At 42.9% G+C, this 18204-nt stretch overlaps 1 protein-coding gene across 1 annotated transcript; it reads right to left on the bottom strand.

Annotated features, from left to right (window-relative positions):
• Positions 1 to 222: 222 nt before the first annotated feature.
• LOC110614363 (F-box protein CPR1) lies at positions 223 to 2090 on the bottom strand. The gene is made up of 2 exons (XM_021755884.2): positions 707 to 2090; positions 223 to 512 (listed from the first exon to the last, which is right to left on the bottom strand). The coding sequence occupies exons 1-2, from the start codon at positions 1919 to 1921 to the stop codon at positions 471 to 473; spliced, it is 1257 nt and encodes a 418-aa protein (XP_021611576.1). The 5' UTR covers positions 1922 to 2090; the 3' UTR covers positions 223 to 470.
• Positions 2091 to 18204: the final 16114 nt, after the last annotated feature.

Below are 18204 nucleotides of genomic sequence, written 5' to 3'. Positions count from 1 at the left end.
ATAAAATCAAATAAAATTACACCATTCCTAAATTATATACGTTTCTTAGACGATGCAATCAACTCGTCTACTACGAAACATGAGTGCTTCTAAACTCCATCATCTATTATTTAGCATTACCAAACTATTATTGACATTTGCTAATTTCTCTAGTCACTTCAAGGATCTAGTGCAAACAGCTGTTGTTGCAAAGGAATTATATTCAACTCATTAGTTTTTGAAAAAAAAAAAAACCATTGGTTCTTCCACATTCATTGTAAAGATACATCAAGAGTTCATTCCATATATATAACATGAGATACATCATAAATAATTTAATAGTTCCACTAATACTCTGCTTGCTTAATTCTGATTCAAAAGCTTTCACCCAGAAAGGATGGTCCATAGCAATTTGGCACAAAGCAGGCCAGCTCCCCAGTGTCCCGGTTTCGTTGCTGAAATTTTATAGAAATCCAATTGAATTATCTTGTTCAAATGGCAAAAGAGTTGATCCCTTCCCAATCTCTGGACACCTGAAATTTTAAAACATTTGATGTTTATACAGGTTTCCCATGAAAAGATACAAGAATTTACTTTTTAACTTTTGACTGATTGGCTTGCTTGCAACTCAAACTCTTTACAGTCTTGAGACAAATCTAATAAGCACCCAAAATCGTAATCGGCAACTAGATAGTAAAACAAATAAAGGATTGGCTAGAAAATTTACCTTAATATGAGACTGAGCATTCTTCATAATCTCCTTGAGTGAGTAGAAACTGGGAACATGGGCAACAGTTGTGAAGTATGGAGGAATCCCAGAAATCCTGATATTCTTTGCAATGTTCGTTCGAGGATCGTAACAAGCCAACTTGGTGTTCTTATAATTCACCAATATTTTCTCATCCTTCAGATACATGATGGGTCGATATTCACCAATATCGCACACTTCAGTCCAAGACTCTTGCACACCATAATCCTTCATTATCCACAAGTGAAAAGAACTGCTATGATCGATCAAAAACAAGCAACCTCCCAGCTCTCCGATGATCACTCTCCACTTTACCCCGTACTCAGCGGAAGCAAAATGCGACGGCGGCCGTACAACACCAAAGCTTTCGGTTTCTAAATCGAATGTGATTATGAAATCTGAGCTTTGCATTTCATCAGACACCCAGTGAACCTTTCCATTCAAGAACACCCCCTTAAAGTAGAAACCAGATGAAAACCATTTTCGCGAGCCTTTAGGAGCATGCCGAGCACTCCTCCATGATTCCTCGCCAAGTGTATATACTTCAGTCATTATATTCTTTCGACAAATCAACCTTACAACCTTGTACTGGTTGGTTTTAGGACAGTAACCAAACCCAGAAACAACCTGATTACGATTCTCCTTGTCCTCCAAGCCATCTGTTCTTGATGGAAGGTGTACGTACTCGCCGGTTATTGGATTACAAACGATAACAGGGTTATACAGTGGAGGATGCCCTAGGCAGAGAAAACCATTATGTGAATTCAAGATAACGAGATTATGGATTGGGAGCCTAAATTTGAGTTTGGGTACTTGAACATGTAGATCAGCAGCGGTTTCTTCTTCCAGACGAAGCAAACAGAGAAATCTAGAGACGCGAGTGCCGATACAAAGAAGAGCGTGGACAGGTGATATTGAGAAGTAGTGATGAGCAAATTGAGGGTTTGATGTGATTGTGCGGCGGAGCGTAGTACACACGCATCTGCATGACAAGAGAGTTTCGATTGGGAGTCTGCACAGTATGTCGATAAGAATTTCCACTGGCAGCTCTGTTATATTTCTGGAATCTGATGAGCCTATGCTTCCTTCTCCTTTTCTTGGTAGCTTTGGCGATGAATCCTGGTAACCATTTTCAGGCGTTTCTTTTTCCCTTGATTTTTCTCGGAAAGCAAACAGAGTTTTGGACAATAGCATCTTTGACGAATGTAGGAAAGCAGAGAAAGAAACAAAAAGAGAGAGTAAAGAAGAAGACTTTTTTACTCTGTCTGCCTCCACGAAACGCAGCGTTTTAAGGCCGCCACTCTTGAAAGAGCTCCATTGATGAAGAACTCCGACACAAATCAAGGCATTGCCGATGCTCCGTGATTTCTCATTCAAGTTTATATACTCACCGGTCACCGGATTGAATTTCATAACAAAGATACAGGATAATTATTAAAAATTAATAATTTTGATAATATTTAAATTTTAATAAATTAAAACTTTAGGATAAAATTAGGGAGATTTATAATTTAGTCTCTGGATATTATTATTATTAATAAGTCAGTCCTTATATTTTTAAAAACCTATTAAAACGTCCTTATATTTTCTTTCCGTCAACGAAATAATCCTTTCGTTTATTTTTATCGTTAAAAATATAGTAAAAGATTAAATTATCCCATTATTTTCCTCCTCTCCTCCTTCCTTTACTTCTTCATCAATTCTTCCTTTTTCCGCTTCTTCTTATGCTCTTTCTTCTTCTTCTCCTTCTTTTTCTTCTTCTTCTTCTTCTTTTACTTCTTTCTCTTCTTCTTCTCCTTCTTCTCCTCCTTCTTCTTCTTCTTCTTTTTCTTTTTTTCTTTTTTTTCTTCTTTTTCTTTTTTTTTCTTCTTTTTCTTCTTCTCCTTCTTCTCCTTCTTCTTCTTCTTCTTTTTTTCTTCTTTCTCTTCTTCTTCTTCTTCTTCTTCTTCTTCTTCTTCTTCTTCTTCTCTTTCTTCTTTTGAGGAGGAGGAGGAGGAAAAAAAAGACAGAAACTATTTCGTTGACAAAAAGAAACAATAAAGACTTTTTAATATATTTCTAAAAATATAGGGAGGGACGATTTCATTGACAGAAAGAAACGATGAGGAAGGACTATTTTGTTGACAGAAATATATGATGAGGACGTTTTAATAGATATGAGAAAAGATAAGAACTATTTTATTGATTGAAAAAAAACGATAAGCACGTTTTACTAGATATGAAAAAAGATAAAAACGTTTTAATAGATTTTTGAAAATGTACGGACTAACTTGTTAATAATAGCAATATCCAAGAACTAAATAAATGATTTTATTTGAGGGTAAAATTGAATTTTAAAAATTTTATCTCTCCTCTTTTATCTAATTTTAACGGAAAAGATGACGGAATGACTATTTTATTGACGGAAAAAAAATATAAGGATGTTTTAATGGGTTTCTAAAAGTACAGAGACTGACTTGTTAATAATGACAATATCCAATGACTAAATTATAAATCTCCCATAAAATTATTAGAATCATGAATTTAAAAATTATATATTAAAATAATTATAACGATATTAAACAATTGGATAATAAGTTTAAATTTAAAAGATGAAAATTATGAGATATATAAAATAATTATTAATAATTTTTAAAAGAAATTATTCTAGTGATGATTATAACTATTAAAAAAATTATTATTTAGTATATATATTATAAAAAAACTTATTAATTTATATTCTAATTAAAAGTATATATATTAAAATATTTTTAATATTTTTAAAAATTTATTAATTAATTATTCTGTTAATTTTAATAGTTAAATATTATAAAAAATTTTAAAATATTATTAATATAGTATGTTTAATTATTAAATTTTTAATAAAATTAAAAAATTAATTAATAATTTTTTTTAAATTTTAAAAATTAAATAATAAAATACGCAACTTTTAAAATGGATGAAAAATTAAATTAATTAATTTTTTAAAATATTAAAAATATTTTAAGTATTTTTTAAAATTAAAAATTAATTAATAAATTTTTTTATAATATAAAAATTAAATAATATTTTTCCTATCTTTAACGATTATATGTGATTATCGTAACTTTAAAAATTATTATAATTTTAAATGTTTGTAATTTTAATATTATTTAAAAAATAAAAAAATATTTAAAATAATTATTATATCCTCTCTTTTTCTTAAACCATGTATTGATCACAAATATAAAATACTCTGAATTAGTAGAAATTCAATTGCAAGTTGATCACATAAAATATTTTTTTATTATTTAAATTAATAAAAATTATCTAAAATATTATATATTTTAAATACATCAATAAAATATCAATAATGTCTTATCCACCTAATAGTAACTTCAAATTTTTTTTAAAAAAATATAAGATTGATATAATACAACAATCGTCCAAAGTAATTTATGAGTTATCATCCCAAGACAGTATCACGTGATAAGAGTTTAATTATATGATATGTAGTCCCACTCATGGAAAGAAAAATCCGGATACCATAATTTTTTGTCCTTTACTGAGACTCGCTCTCTCATCAGCAGGACAAGGTTTCATAAAAAATTAGCGTTAGAGAATACAATCTAGCATGTCCCTATAAATCTATAATCGCGAGACTCCATATTCACTAGCCGGTACTAGTAATTTATGGGAGATTTGGTAACCAACTCCATTTTCTTACGGTACAAAAAACTAATGAATACAGAGATTAAGGTATACGTTCTTATACAACTACTCTTGAATTCTAAGCAATTCATTATACTTGCCCTTTTCTTCAGTTCACTGACTTGAGCGTCAGAATGGCTGCCGTAGACATCAACTGTGTAACGACCCGGAGACCGGACCGTTACTGGCGTTAGGATCCAGATCGGCTTAAGGCCGCCGGGACCCGTAGCAAGCCTGCTATGCACTCTGGAAACCTGGTAAATCCCATACATGATCAACAATTTCCATAAAAATTTTGAAACTTTTCATCTACCAAGCTTAACCTGTGCATGCACAATTACTCTGTAAACATAAAATCCCATACTAGAGCCCTCATCAAATACTTTAGTTGGGTTATCATTCATACATTAAGCTTGGTCCTCAACATATATCCTTATAAAACATAATAATCTACAATCATGTACAAAAGGAAGAAACCAGCTCTAGGGCCAAGCACAACTCTATCACCAATATACATTACATGGCATTTATAATGCATGAGTCATGCTAAAACCTTTTATTTAATTGAAAACATAGTTCAGTTCTACTCACCTCTAGTAGACGCTGGAATACCTCTGAACCAGCTAACACTGAGGGCCTCCTTGGTTCCTCAGGTCCAAACCTACACAGGTGGACTCAAATGAGGTACCGACATACTCTAATATAACTCTAAACATTCCCCCAAAAACCCCCCTAAAACATCTCAATCATGCATGGAAAAGCAAGCAAAGGAAGGCTGGACAGGGGTCTTTCGGCGGCACCTTCGGCGGCCGAACCCCTCTCCAGATCCGAAACTCATGCACTTTCGGCGGCACCTTCGGCGGCCGAAAGTCCCTTCCAGATCCGAAAGTCTAAACTTTCGAGGGCAAGGTTCGGGGGCTGCAAGACCTTCCAGAGCCGAAAGTCACCTACCTTCGGCGGCATGTTCGGCGGTCGAAACTCCTTCCAGAGCCGAAAGTGAAAACCTTCGGGGGCGAGTTTAGGCGGCCAAAACAGCATCCATAAGGGGTTCGGCGGCCGAACCTGAATTCGGCGGCCGAACCTGAGTTCTCCAAGAAGGCAGAACTTGGGTCACACATGCATATTCAGCCTCCAAAACCTTACCACACACTCTCAACATGCAACCAACCTCTCATAACCATGCATATACCCTTATCCATGCATATAGGAGCTTAAAAACTAGTTCAAACTCCTCAAACAACATCATAGCATCACATATAGCATATGACCAGCATATACTCCAACTTCTAGATCCACTCTAAACATGCCATAAAACTCTCTTAAACCCTTTAAAACATGCTTAAAACATAAGGGAAAGTGAGGATCCATGCTTACCTCTTGAAGATCGAGAGGATTGATGGTCCTAACTCAGAGATGGAGAGGAAAACGATCCAAAAGCTCCAAGTCTTTCAACTTTGCCTTCTTTTGCTCAAAACTTCAAAAACCAAGTTCCAAACTCATTAAAGCTTGTATGATTTGGAAGAACAAGATGAAAATAACCAAAAGAGGACAAAAACCTACCTTTGTACGAAAAGAGAGTGAAAGCACACTCCATTTCCAGTCAAAGGGGCTTTTATAGGTGGCCAACCGACTCCCCTTCGGCGGCCAAAGCTGCATGCAAACCTCCACCACCTTCGGCAGCCGAAGTGGGGATTCGGGGGCAGCAAAAGCATGCAACTTTCGGCGGCCGAACTTCACTTTCGGCGGCCGAACCTGGCAATTGCCTCTTTGGTCTTTTCCTTTTCAAAACTCAATTTGCCTAATCAAAAACATAAACACATGTACAAACATTTTGAAAAACCCTCTGTTTTTCCCCTCTGGAAGGCTCCGACATCCATGAATCCCGGATTCCAACGGAGATTCCGCCGGAAAGTAGGAATTCTGATGCCGGGGTCCAGCCGGGTATTACATTCTCCCCCCCTTAAGACCATTCATCCTCAAATGTTCCTCTCTACCATATGTTCCTCTCTACCATAAGCATACAGTAACCATAACATGACCATAGCAGAAAAACACAAAAGAGAACATAAACAAACCTCAAAAGAGGTAGGGATATTGCTGGAGCATAGACTCCCGTGTCTCCCAGGTACACTCTTCAAGATTATGGTGGTTCCAAAGGACTTTCACCATCGAGATCTCCTTGTTTCTCAGCTTCCGGATCTGCGTGTCTAGAATCCGCACTGGCTGCTCAACATAGGTGAGATCACCAAGGATCTCTACATCAGGCTCACTAAGAACCTTGCCCGGATCTGACACGAACTTTCATAGCATAGAAACTTAGAAAATCGGATGGATTCTTTCCATAGAAGTAGGTAAATCTAACTTATACGATACATTCCCAATCTTCTGCAAGATCTCGAAGGGTCCGATGTACCGTGGAGCTAATTTACCTTTCTTTCCAAAACGAACCACTCCTTTCATTGGAGACACTTTGAGCAACACCAACTCTCCCTTCTGAAACTCTAGCTGCTTCCTACGAACATCTGCATAGCTTTTCTGCCGACTCACAGCAGTTTTGATTCTTTCTCTGATCATAGGCACTACCCTGCTGGTGATTTCAATCAATTCAGGCCCAGCTAAGGACCTCTCTCTAACTTCTTCCCAGCAAACAGGTGACCTGCACTTCCTCGCATAAAGAGCTTCATATGGAGCCATCCCTATGCTAGCATGATAGCTGTTATTATAAGCAAACTCCACCAAAGGTAGATGCTGCCTCCAAGTACCGCCAAAATCTAGCACACACATTCTGAGCATATCTTCAATAGTCTAGATGGTTCTCTCTGACTGTTCGTCAGTCTGTGGATGAAAAGCAGTGCTAAAGTCCAACCTTGTGCCCATCGCATTCTGCAGACTCCGCCAAAATCTGAAGGTGAACTGGGGTCCTCTATCAGACACAATTGAAACAGGAGCCCCATGCAACCTGACCACCTCATCAACAAACACCTGGGCCAACTTGTCTACAGAGTAGCCACTCCTGACAGGGATGAAATGAGCAGATTTGGTCAGTCTGTCCACAATCACCCATATGGAGTCTAGTCTGTTCAATACTGCCGGTAACCCCACTACAAAATCCATAGCTATATTCTCCCATTTTCACTCTAGAATCGGCAGTGGGTTAAGCATTCCAGCCGGCTTCTGATGTTCCGGCTTCACCCTCTGACATACCTCGCAAGCTGACACAAACTGTGCCACCTCTCTCTTCATGGCTGGCCACCAATAAACTCATTTCAAATCCTGGTACATCTTGGTGGCTCTCAGGTGAACACTGTATCTGGCACTATGAGCTTCCCTCATAATGTCTCCTTTTAGGCTCACATCATCTGGTACACATAACCTGGTTCCATAGCGGGATCCCTTTGTTGTCAAATCTGAATTCACCATTACTGCCTGACTGAACAGTCTTGGCAATCTTTACTAACTCTAGGTCCTCGTGCTGTTTCTGAGCCACCTGCTCCAGAAACACAGGCTTCACTCTCATTTGAGCGATCAAGGCTGTAATACCCGGCTAGACTCCGGTATCGGAATTCCTACCGTCTGGTAGAATCTCGGATGTCGGAGATCTCTAGAAGGGTGGATTCATGTTTTTGTAAAATGTTTTCTTGTTTTTAATGTGTTTTATGAATTTTAAGTATGAAACTAAATGAGTTTTTGCATGAAAATAGCTTTGGAGGAAAACCCAGGTTCGGCCGCCGAAAGTCAAGTTCGGCCGCCGAACATGCATGCGTTTTGGAGGCACGTTAGGCCCCCGAAAGCATGGGTTAGGGAAGTTCAGGTTCGACCGCCGAAAGTCAAGTTCGGCCACCGAACATTTGCATGGATACGGCCTGGCACGGAAATGTAAGACCAGGACCCCATTCTACGGCCTGGCACGATTGTGGACTCGAAGACCAGGAGCCCAGAGGAGGCCCTGGAATAATGGTAAGAAATGTATGTATGACAGGAAGACCAGGACCCCATGCTACGGCCTGGCACTATGTTAGCTTGGACTAATTGGTGACAAGTTCACCCAACCCTTACGTGAATTGTTTGTGTTATGATGCATTCCATTTGAGCATAGTGTTAATGTGTTTTACTAGCTCTACTCACTGGGCTTCTAGCTCATCCCTCTCCCTTTACCCCCAGGCTTGCAGGTACAGTATAGTGCGGGAGTCCGGATAGAGTAAAGAAGTCATGCTTATGTAATAGATAGCAATGGATATGATCAAATTGTAATGTAAAAGTACAGTATAGTTATGTAATGAGATTTATGGATGTTAGTGTGTGCTTGACCATAGATTGTTGTATCCCTTTTACACATGATCTTAGAGTTTTTGATGATGTTTATGTAAACCAACTCAACAGATGATATATCACCCATTGAGGGCACAGATGAGATCCCACAGAGGGATCAAGGTTATGTTCAGGTTTATGCACAGGTTGAGTTTGGTTAATGTTATGAAAAGAAAAGTTTTAATTTTTATGTATGTTGTTGATCATGTATGGGATTATACAGGTTCACAGGATGTATGTCAGGCTTGCTACGGGTCCCGGCGGCCTTAAGTCGACCCGGATCCTAGCGCCGGTAGCGGTCCGATTTTCGGGTCGTTACAGAATGGTATCAGAGCCCTAGGTTCATATGGTCGGACCTAGAGTGTCGGGCTCATAGAGGTTATAGAAGGTCAAGCACAATAGGAAAAGATCATGTCCACTAGGATAGGATGTAGAGTCCTGTCTTGCGTGATGATGTGAAATGCCATGATTATATGCATGTGCATTAATGATATGCTATGATATGTGATGTATGTGATGCGGGTTCATGTGTGCCCACATGAACCATATGATGTTAATGATTATGTGCTGTGTACTGTTTTTCAGAAAACAGGATGAGGGGAACTCGTCGATCAGCAAGATTGACTGGAGTACCACCTGAGGATGAGGGCATGAGCGCCCGTCCTCCAGCATTGCCTAGGGCAATGTCTAGTAGGTCTAACAGAGAAAGAGTAGCAAGAGACCCTAGAAGGTCTCTGGATCTGGGTAGGAGCAGATCTGTCAGAGGAACAGTTCAGGGAGGAGCGTCAGAGGATATGGGGGATGATATGGACGTAGAACAGAGGAGGGATGGCAGTTTGGGAGTCAATATGGCAGAAGAAGGAATGGGAGAGTCCCAAGGAGGCACTCAGGCCTCGGGATTTGTACAGCCACCTCACTACCCACATTTCTCACAACATCCCGGGTATTCGATGGGAGGTACATCGGATTACCCTAGTTTCACCCCTTATCCCACACAGATGCCATACCCACCATACTACCCACCGTACCCTCAGTACCCAATGTATCCACCTCCACCCTACTATCCAAATCCAGAAAACCCTACCTCAGAAAATATTGCATCACCTCCACCACCTGCAGAACCAGCAGCCCCAGTTGCTCAACCTCCTAGATCTAGCTCAGCCAGTGGGAGCAAGGTCAAGATGACAGACTATATGAAGCTGGGTGCTCCCCAGTTCGAGACCGGTAATGATCCGTTCGTGTACTTGGAGCGGGTCAAGGCAATTACAGATGAGATTGGGGCTGATGACAGTAGAGCCATTCAAATGGCCGGGTTCACACTCAAGTGCAAGAAAGCACGGGAGTGGTTCAAAAATTATGTGAACCCGAGAGTGGACAGCATGACTTGGGAGGAGTTTGCTAATGAATTTGCAGGATGGGCTTTCCCTGATAGTTCAAGGGAATTGAAGATGATAGAATTCGAGCAGTTGAGGCAAACTGATGACATGAGTGTAGACGAATATACTGACAGGTTTATGGAGTTGCTGCCATTTGCTGGGCAGGACCTTAGCACAGATCAGAAGAAGTCGAGGAGGTATATCATGAAGCTCCATCCCAGGTATTCCTCCTTGGTCCAGTCAGCAGATAGAGAGAGTTTTCATACCGTAGTAGACATGGCTAGAAGAATGGAGGCTAGTGCCATCGTTCAGGGGACAATTAAGCAGACAGTGGCACAAGCTTCTGGTTCCAAAACTCCGGGTGGGGGAAGGTTAGATCCCTCTACCTTGAGTGCAGCAGCTTCAGGCAGTAAGAGATGGGGTAAGCCCAAGGGTAAGAAGAATAAGTTCTGGAACAAGGTCAAGTCTAGTCTGGGATTTGGGAGTGGCTCAAGCTCTGGTGCGGATAATGCAGTTTGTGCGAGGTGTGGTAAGCCACACAGGGGAGTATGTCGGTTTGGGACGAACGCCTGTTTCAGATGTGGTCAGGAGGGGCATATGGCTCGAGATTGTCCAAGAGCAGTCCCGATGGCTCAGTCCCAGCAGACAGCTTCAGGCAGTGTAGCGCAGCCAGCAGCTCCAGCCATGACTCAGGCCAGTGGCAGAGGCAGAGGGAGAGGAGCAGCCTCTTCTTCAGCGGGTTTCAGAGGTGAAGGTCCATCAGCTCCAGCACGGATCTTCACAATGACACAGCAGGAGGCAGACGCATCCAACACCGTGGTGGCAGGTAATCTCGTCATAGGTTGTTCGGATGTATATGCATTGATGGACCCTGGTGCATCTCATTCTTTTATTGCTCCGAGGGCCGTAGAGAGGTTGGGATTGATGATCTCCGAGTTAGAGTGTCCTCTCTGGGTCAGTGGACCCAAGTGTGATCCATCAGTGGCAGAGTCAGTCTGTCAGTGTAGTCCAGTTTTTGTTGAGGGGAGATGCATGTCCGCCGACCTTGTGGTTCTAGATTTGACAGATTTTGATGTCATTCTAGGGATGGACTGGTTATCTACCCATGGTGCTACCTTGGACTGCAGGGACAAGGTAGTCAGGTTCAGAGGTCAGGATGGATCAGAGGTCGTCTTCAGAGGAGACAGGAGGGGTACACCTAGAGGTATGATCTCAGCTCTTCAGGCTCGTAGGTTGCTTAGAAAAGGATGTCAGGGGTTTTTGGCTCATGTGAGAGAGCTTAATAGTCAGGTTAGAGAGCCCGCCTCGGTGCCAGTGGTTAGAGAGTTTTTAGATGTGTTCCCAGACGAGCTGCCAGGTTTACCACCTGCTAGGGAGATAGAGTTCGAGATAGAACTGATGCCTGGAACCCGACCGATCTCTATCCCTCCCTACAGGATGGCGCCAGCAGAATTGAAAGAGTTGAAGGAGCAGTTGCAGGAGCTGGTAGACAAGGGCTTCATCCGACCGAGTACCTCACCCTGGGGTGCTCCGGTTTTGTTTGTGAGAAAGAAGGATGGATCCCTTAGACTTTGTATCGACTACAGACAGTTGAACAAAGTCACTACCAAGAACAAGTACCCATTGCCAAGGATCGACGATCTATTCGACCAGCTAGCAGGAGCGGGTTGCTTCTCCAAAATAGATCTGAGGTCCGGGTATCATCAGTTGAGAATCAGGGAAGAGGATGTGCCAAAGACAGCTTTCAGGACCAGATATGGGCATTTTGAGTTCCTTGTAATGCCGTTCGGGTTAACTAACGCCCCTGCAGCATTCATGGACCTCATGAACAGAGTGTTTAGCCAGTACCTGGATCACTTTGTTATTGTCTTCATAGATGATATCTTAGTGTATTCCAGGAATACAGAGGAGCATGCCCATCATCTGCGGTTGGTTTTGCAGACCTTGAGGGAACATGGCTTGTATGCCAAGTTCTCCAAGTGTGAGTTCTGGCTAAGGAGCATGTCGTTCTTGGGGCATGTAGTGTCAGAGAATGGTATAGAGGTAGACCCCAAGAAGACAGAAACTGTGGCTAACTGGCCTCGACCCACTTCAGTGACAGAGATCAGGAGTTTCTTGGGTTTGGCAGGTTACTACAGGAGGTTCGTTCAGGACTTCTCAAAGATAGCAGCTCCTCTAACTAGACTAACCAGGAAGAATCAGAAGTTTCTGTGGACCGACCAGTGCGAGGAGAGTTTTGAAGAGCTTAAGAAGAGGTTGACTTCGGCACCAGTTTTAGCTCTGCCATCTAGTGGTGAGGACTTTACAGTCTTTTGTGATGCGTCCCGAGTGGGACTGGGTTGTGTGCTTATGCAGAATGAGAGGGTGATTGCTTATGCTTCTAGGCAGCTAAAGAAGCATGAGTTGAATTACCCCACACATGACCTTGAGATGGCAGCAGTAATCTTTGCACTCAAGATGTGGAGGCACTACCTCTATGGGGTAAAATGTGAGATCTTTACAGATCATAAGAGCCTGCAGTACATCTTGAGTCAGAGGGATTTGAATTTGAGACAGAGGAGATGGGTAGAGTTGCTGAGTGACTATGATTGCAAGATTCAGTATCATCCGGGTAAGGCGAATGTCGTGGCAGACGCCCTAAGCCGGAAGTCACTAGGCAGTCTATCCCACATCACGGCAGAGAGAAGACCAGTGGTGAAGGAGTTTTACAAGCTCATTGAGGAAGGTCTACAGTTGGAGTTGTCTGGTATAGGCGCCTTAGTTGCTCAGATGAAAGTGACACCTGTGTTTCTGGAGCAAGTGGCTCAGAAACAGCATGAGGACCCAGAGTTAGTGAAGATTGCCAGGACTGTTCAGTCAGGCAAGGACAGTGAGTTCAGATTCGACAATAAGGGGATCCTCCGCTATGGGAGTCGATTGTGTGTACCAGATGACATAGGGCTAAAAGGAGACATTATGAGAGAGGCTCATAATGCAAGATACAACATTCACCCCGGAGCCACCAAGATGTACCAAGATCTGAAAAAGGTTTATTGGTGGCCAGCTATGAAGAAAGAAGTGGCACAGTTTGTGTCAGCCTGCGAAGTGTGTCAGAGGGTGAAGCTGGAACATCAGAAGCCGGCTGGAATGCTTAACCCGCTACCTATTCCAGAGTGGAAATGGGAAAATATAGCTATGGACTTCGTAGTGGGGTTACCGGCGACGTCCAACAGATTGGACTCCATATGGGTGATTGTGGACAGACTCACCAAATCTGCTCACTTCATCCCTGTCAGGAGTGGCTATTCTGTGGACAAGTTGGCGCAGGTGTACGTTGATGAGATAGTCAGACTGCATGGGGTTCCTGTTTCAATAGTGTCAGATAGAGGACCCCAGTTCACCTCCAGGTTTTGGCGGAGTCTGCAGGATGCCATGGGTACTAGATTGAATTTTAGCACTGCCTTCCACCCACAGACAGACGGACAGTCAGAGAGGACCATCCAGACTATCGAGGATATGCTTAGAATGTGTGTGCTGGACTTTGGCGGTTCTTGGAGGCAACATCTACCTTTGGTGGAGTTTGCCTACAATAACAGCCATCATGCTAGCATTGGGATGGCTCCATATGAAGCTTTATATGGAAGGAAGTGCAGGTCACCTGTTTGCTGGGAAGAAGTTGGAGAAAAGGCCTTGGCAGGGCCTGAACTAGTAGAGATCACCAGCAGAGTGGTACCCTTAATCAGAGAAAGAATCAAGACAGCTGCAAGCAGACAGAAGAGTTATGCAGACATCCGCAGAAGACTAGTAGAGTTTCAGGAGGGGGATCTGGTATTGCTTAAGGTGTCTCCAATGAAAGGAGTGGTTCGGTTCGGGAAGAAAGGTAAGCTGGCTCCGCGGTACATCGGACCCTTTGAAGTCTTGCAAAAGATTGGGAGTGTATCGTACAAGCTGGACTTACCTGCTTCAATGGAGAGAATCCATCCGGTTTTCCATGTTTCTATGTTGAGAAAATTCGTGTCAGATCCGGGCAAGGTTCTTAGTGAACCTGATGTGGAGATCCAAGAGGATCTCACCTATGTTGAGCAGCCAGTACGGATCCTAGACACCCAGATCAGGAAGCTGAGAAACAAGGAAATCCCGATGGTGAAAGTCCTGTGGAACCACCACAATATGGAAGAATGCACCTGGGAGACACGGGAGTCTATGCTCCGGCAATATCCTCATCTCTTTTAAGGTTAGTCTCTATGTGTCTTATGCGTATGATATGTTATATGCCTTGCATGTGCTAGTTGAGGAACATTCGGGGACGAATGTTCTTAAGGGGGGGAGAATGTAATACCCGGCTAGACTCCGGTATCGGAATTCCTACCGTCCGGTAGAATCTCGGATGTCGAAGATCTCTAGAAGGGTGGATTCATGTTTTTGTAAAATGTTTTCTTGTTTTTAATGTGTTTTATGAATTTTAAGTATGAAACTAAATGAGTTTTTGCATGAAAATAGCTTTGGAGGAAAACCCAGGTTCGGCCGCCGAAAGTCAAGTTCGGCCGCCGAACATGCATGCGTTTTGGAGGCACGTTAGGCCCCCGAAAGCATGGGTTAGGGAAGTTCAGGTTCGGCCGCCGAAAGTCAAGTTCGGCCGCCGAACATTTGCATGGATACGGCCTGGCACGGAAATGTAAGACCAGGACCCCATTCTACGGCCTGGCACGATTGTGGACTCGAAGACCAGGAGCCCAGAGGAGGCCCTGGAATAATGGTAAGAAATGTATGTATGACAGGAAGACCAGGACCCCATGCTACGGCCTGGCACTATGTTAGCTTGGACTAATTGGTGACAAGTTCACCCAACCCTTACGTGAATTGTTTGTGTTATGATGCATTCCATTTGAGCATAGTGTTAATGTGTTTTACTAGCTCTACTCACTGGACTTCTAGCTCATCCCTCTCCCTTTACCCCCAGGCTTGCAGGTACAGTATAGTGCGGGAGTCCGGATAGAGTAAAGAAGTCATGCTTATGTAATAGATAGCAATGGATATGATCAAATTGTAATGTAAAAGTACAGTATAGTTATGTAATGAGATTTATGGATGTTAGTGTGTGCTTGACCATAGATTGTTGTATCCCTTTTACACATGATCTTAGAGTTTTTGATGATGTTTATGTAAACCAACTCAACAGATGATATATCACCCATTGAGGGCACAGATGAGATCCCACAGAGGGATCAAGGTTATGTTCAGGTTTATGCACAGGTTGAGTTTGGTTAATGTTATGAAAAGAAAAGTTTTAATTTTTATGTATGTTGTTGATCATGTATGGGATTATACAGGTTCACAGGATGTATGTCAGGCTTGCTACGGGTCCCGGCGGCCTTAAGTCGACCCGGATCCTAGCGCCGGTAGCGGTCCGATTTTCGGGTCGTTACAAAGGCACCTGTACCAGACAACTCTAACTACAACCCCTCATCAAGGAGCTTATAGAATTCTCTCACCACCGGTCTTCTCTCTACTGCAATGTGGGACAAACTGTCAAATGATTTTCGGGTTAGGGCATCTGCCACAATATTTGCCTTACCCGGATGGTACTAAATAGTACAATCATAGTTACTAAGCAGTTCTACCCACCTCATCTGCCTCAAATTCAACTCTCTCTGACTCAAGATGTACTGCAAGCTTTTATGATCTGTGAAGATCTCACATTTAACCTCATAAAGGTAATGCCTCCACATCTTAAGTACGAAGATCACAGCTGCCATCTCTAGGTCATGTGTAGGATAATTCAACTCATGCTTCTTCAGCTGCCTAGAAGCATAAGCAATTATCTTCTCATTCTGCATCAACACACAATCCAATCCCACTCTGGACGCATCACAATACACTGTGAAGTCTGCATTGCTGACAGGCAGAGCTAATACCGGTGCTGAAGTCAACCTCTTCTTGAGCTCTTCAAAACTTTCTTCACATTGGTCAGACCACACAAAAGTCTGATTCTTCTTGGTTAGTCTGGTCATAGAAGCAGCAATCTTAGAGAAGTCCTGAATGAACCTCCTGTAATAGCCTGCCAAACCTAGAAAACTCTTAACCTCTGACACTGTCGTGGGTCTCGGCCAGTTGGCTACAGCTTCAATCTTCTTGGGGTCTACTTCAATGCCTTGGTCTGATACAACATGCCCCAAGAAAGAAATACTCCTTAACCAGAACTCACACTTGGAGAACTTGGCATACAAGCCATGCTCTCTCAAGGTTTGCAACACTAGCCTCAAATGATGGGCATGCTCCTCTACATTCCTGGAATACACTAAAATATCATTAATGAAGACAATAACAAAGTGATCCAGATACTGACTGAAAACTCTGTTCATGAGGTCCATGAATGCTGCAGGGGCATTAGTTAACCCAAACGACATCACTAGGAACTCATAATGCCCATATCTGGTCCTGAAAGCTGTCTTTGGCACATCCTCTTCCCTGATTCTCAACTGATGATACCCAGATCTTAGATCTATTTTGGAGAAGCAACCTTCTCCTGCTAGCTGGTCAAATAGATCGTCGATCTTGGGTAGAGGATACCTGTTCTTGGTAGAGGATACATGTTCTTGGTAGTGACCTTGTTCAACTGCCTGTAGTCGGTACAAAGTCTTAAGGATCCATCCTTCTTCCTTACAAACAGAACTGGAGTGCTCCAAGGTGAGGTACTCGGTCGGATGAAACCCTTATCTACCAACTCTTGCAACTGTTCCTTTAACTCTTGCAACTCTGCTAGTGCCATCCTGTAGGGAGGGATAAAGATCGGTCTGGTACCAGGCATGACTTCTATTTCAAACTCTAGCTCCCTAGCAGGTGGTAGTCCTGGAAGCTCGTCTGGGAAAATATTTGGAAACTCCCTGACTACAGGCACTGAGGCGGGCTCACTAATCTGACTGTCAAGCTCTCTCACATGAGCTAAAAACCCTTGACAACCCCTCCTAAGCAACCTACGAGCCTGCAGGGCTGATATCAAACCTCTAGGCATACCCCTCCTGTCTCCTCTGAAGACAAACACTGATCCATCCTGTCTCTACAGTCCAAGGTAGCATCATGAGCGGATAGCCAATCCATCTCTAGAATGACATCAAAATCCGTCAAATCTAGAACCACAAGGTCGGCTGGAAGGCATCGTCCCTCAATGAACACAGGACTAAATCGACAGACTGACTCTGCCACTGATGGATCACACTTGGGCCCACTGACCCAAAGGGGACACTCTAACCTAGAAGCCATCAAACCCACTCTCTCTACGGCTCTCGGTGCAATAAAGGAATGAGAAGCACCAGGGTCCAATAAAGCATACACATCAAAATACCCAATGATGAGATTACCTAACACCACAGTGTTTGATGCATTAGCCTCCTACTGTATCAGAGTGAAGATCCGAGCTGGCGCTGATGGACCTTCACCTCGAAAACCTGCTGAAGAAGAGGCTGCTCCTCTCCCTCTGCCTCTGCTACTGCCCTGAGTCATGGCTGGAGCTGCTGGCCGAGTCATACTGCCAGGAGCTGTCTGCTGGGACGGTGCCGAAAAAGGCACCATTGGACACTCCCGAGCCATGTGTCCCTCCTGCCCATACCTGAAGCAGGCTGTAGTCCCAAATCGACACACTCCCTTGTGCGACCTACCGCACTTCATACACTCAGCTCCTCCTGAACCTGAACTCGAGCCACTCCCCAAACCCAGACCTGACTTCAACTTATTCCAGAACTTGTTCTTCTTGACCTTGGTCTTACCCCATCTCTTACTACCTGAAGCTGCTACTGCACTCTGAGAAGAGGGATCTAGCTTTCCCCCACCTGGGGTCTTGGAACCTGAAGACTGTGCCCCTGACTGCTTCACTGTACCCTGAATAATGGCACTAGCCTCCATTTTTCTAGCTGCATCCACTATGACGTGGAAGCTCTCCCTCTCTGCTGCTAGGATCAGGGAGGAATACCTGGGATGAAGCCTCATGGTATACCTCTTTGCTTTCTTCTGATCTGTATCATAAGCCTGACCCGCATATTGCAACAACTCCAAGAACTTATCAGTGTACTCATCGACACTCATATCCTCAGACTACCTCAGCTGTTCAAACTCTATCATCTTCAGCTCTCTGGAGCTATCGGGAAAAGC

Source organism: Manihot esculenta, chromosome 5, assembly GCF_001659605.2.
Source record: "Manihot esculenta cultivar AM560-2 chromosome 5, M.esculenta_v8, whole genome shotgun sequence".
Classification (NCBI taxonomy): Eukaryota; Viridiplantae; Streptophyta; class Magnoliopsida; order Malpighiales; family Euphorbiaceae; genus Manihot; species Manihot esculenta.
The sequence above is the reverse complement of the archived record's forward strand: the minus strand, read 5'-3'. Positions and strand labels throughout refer to the sequence as shown.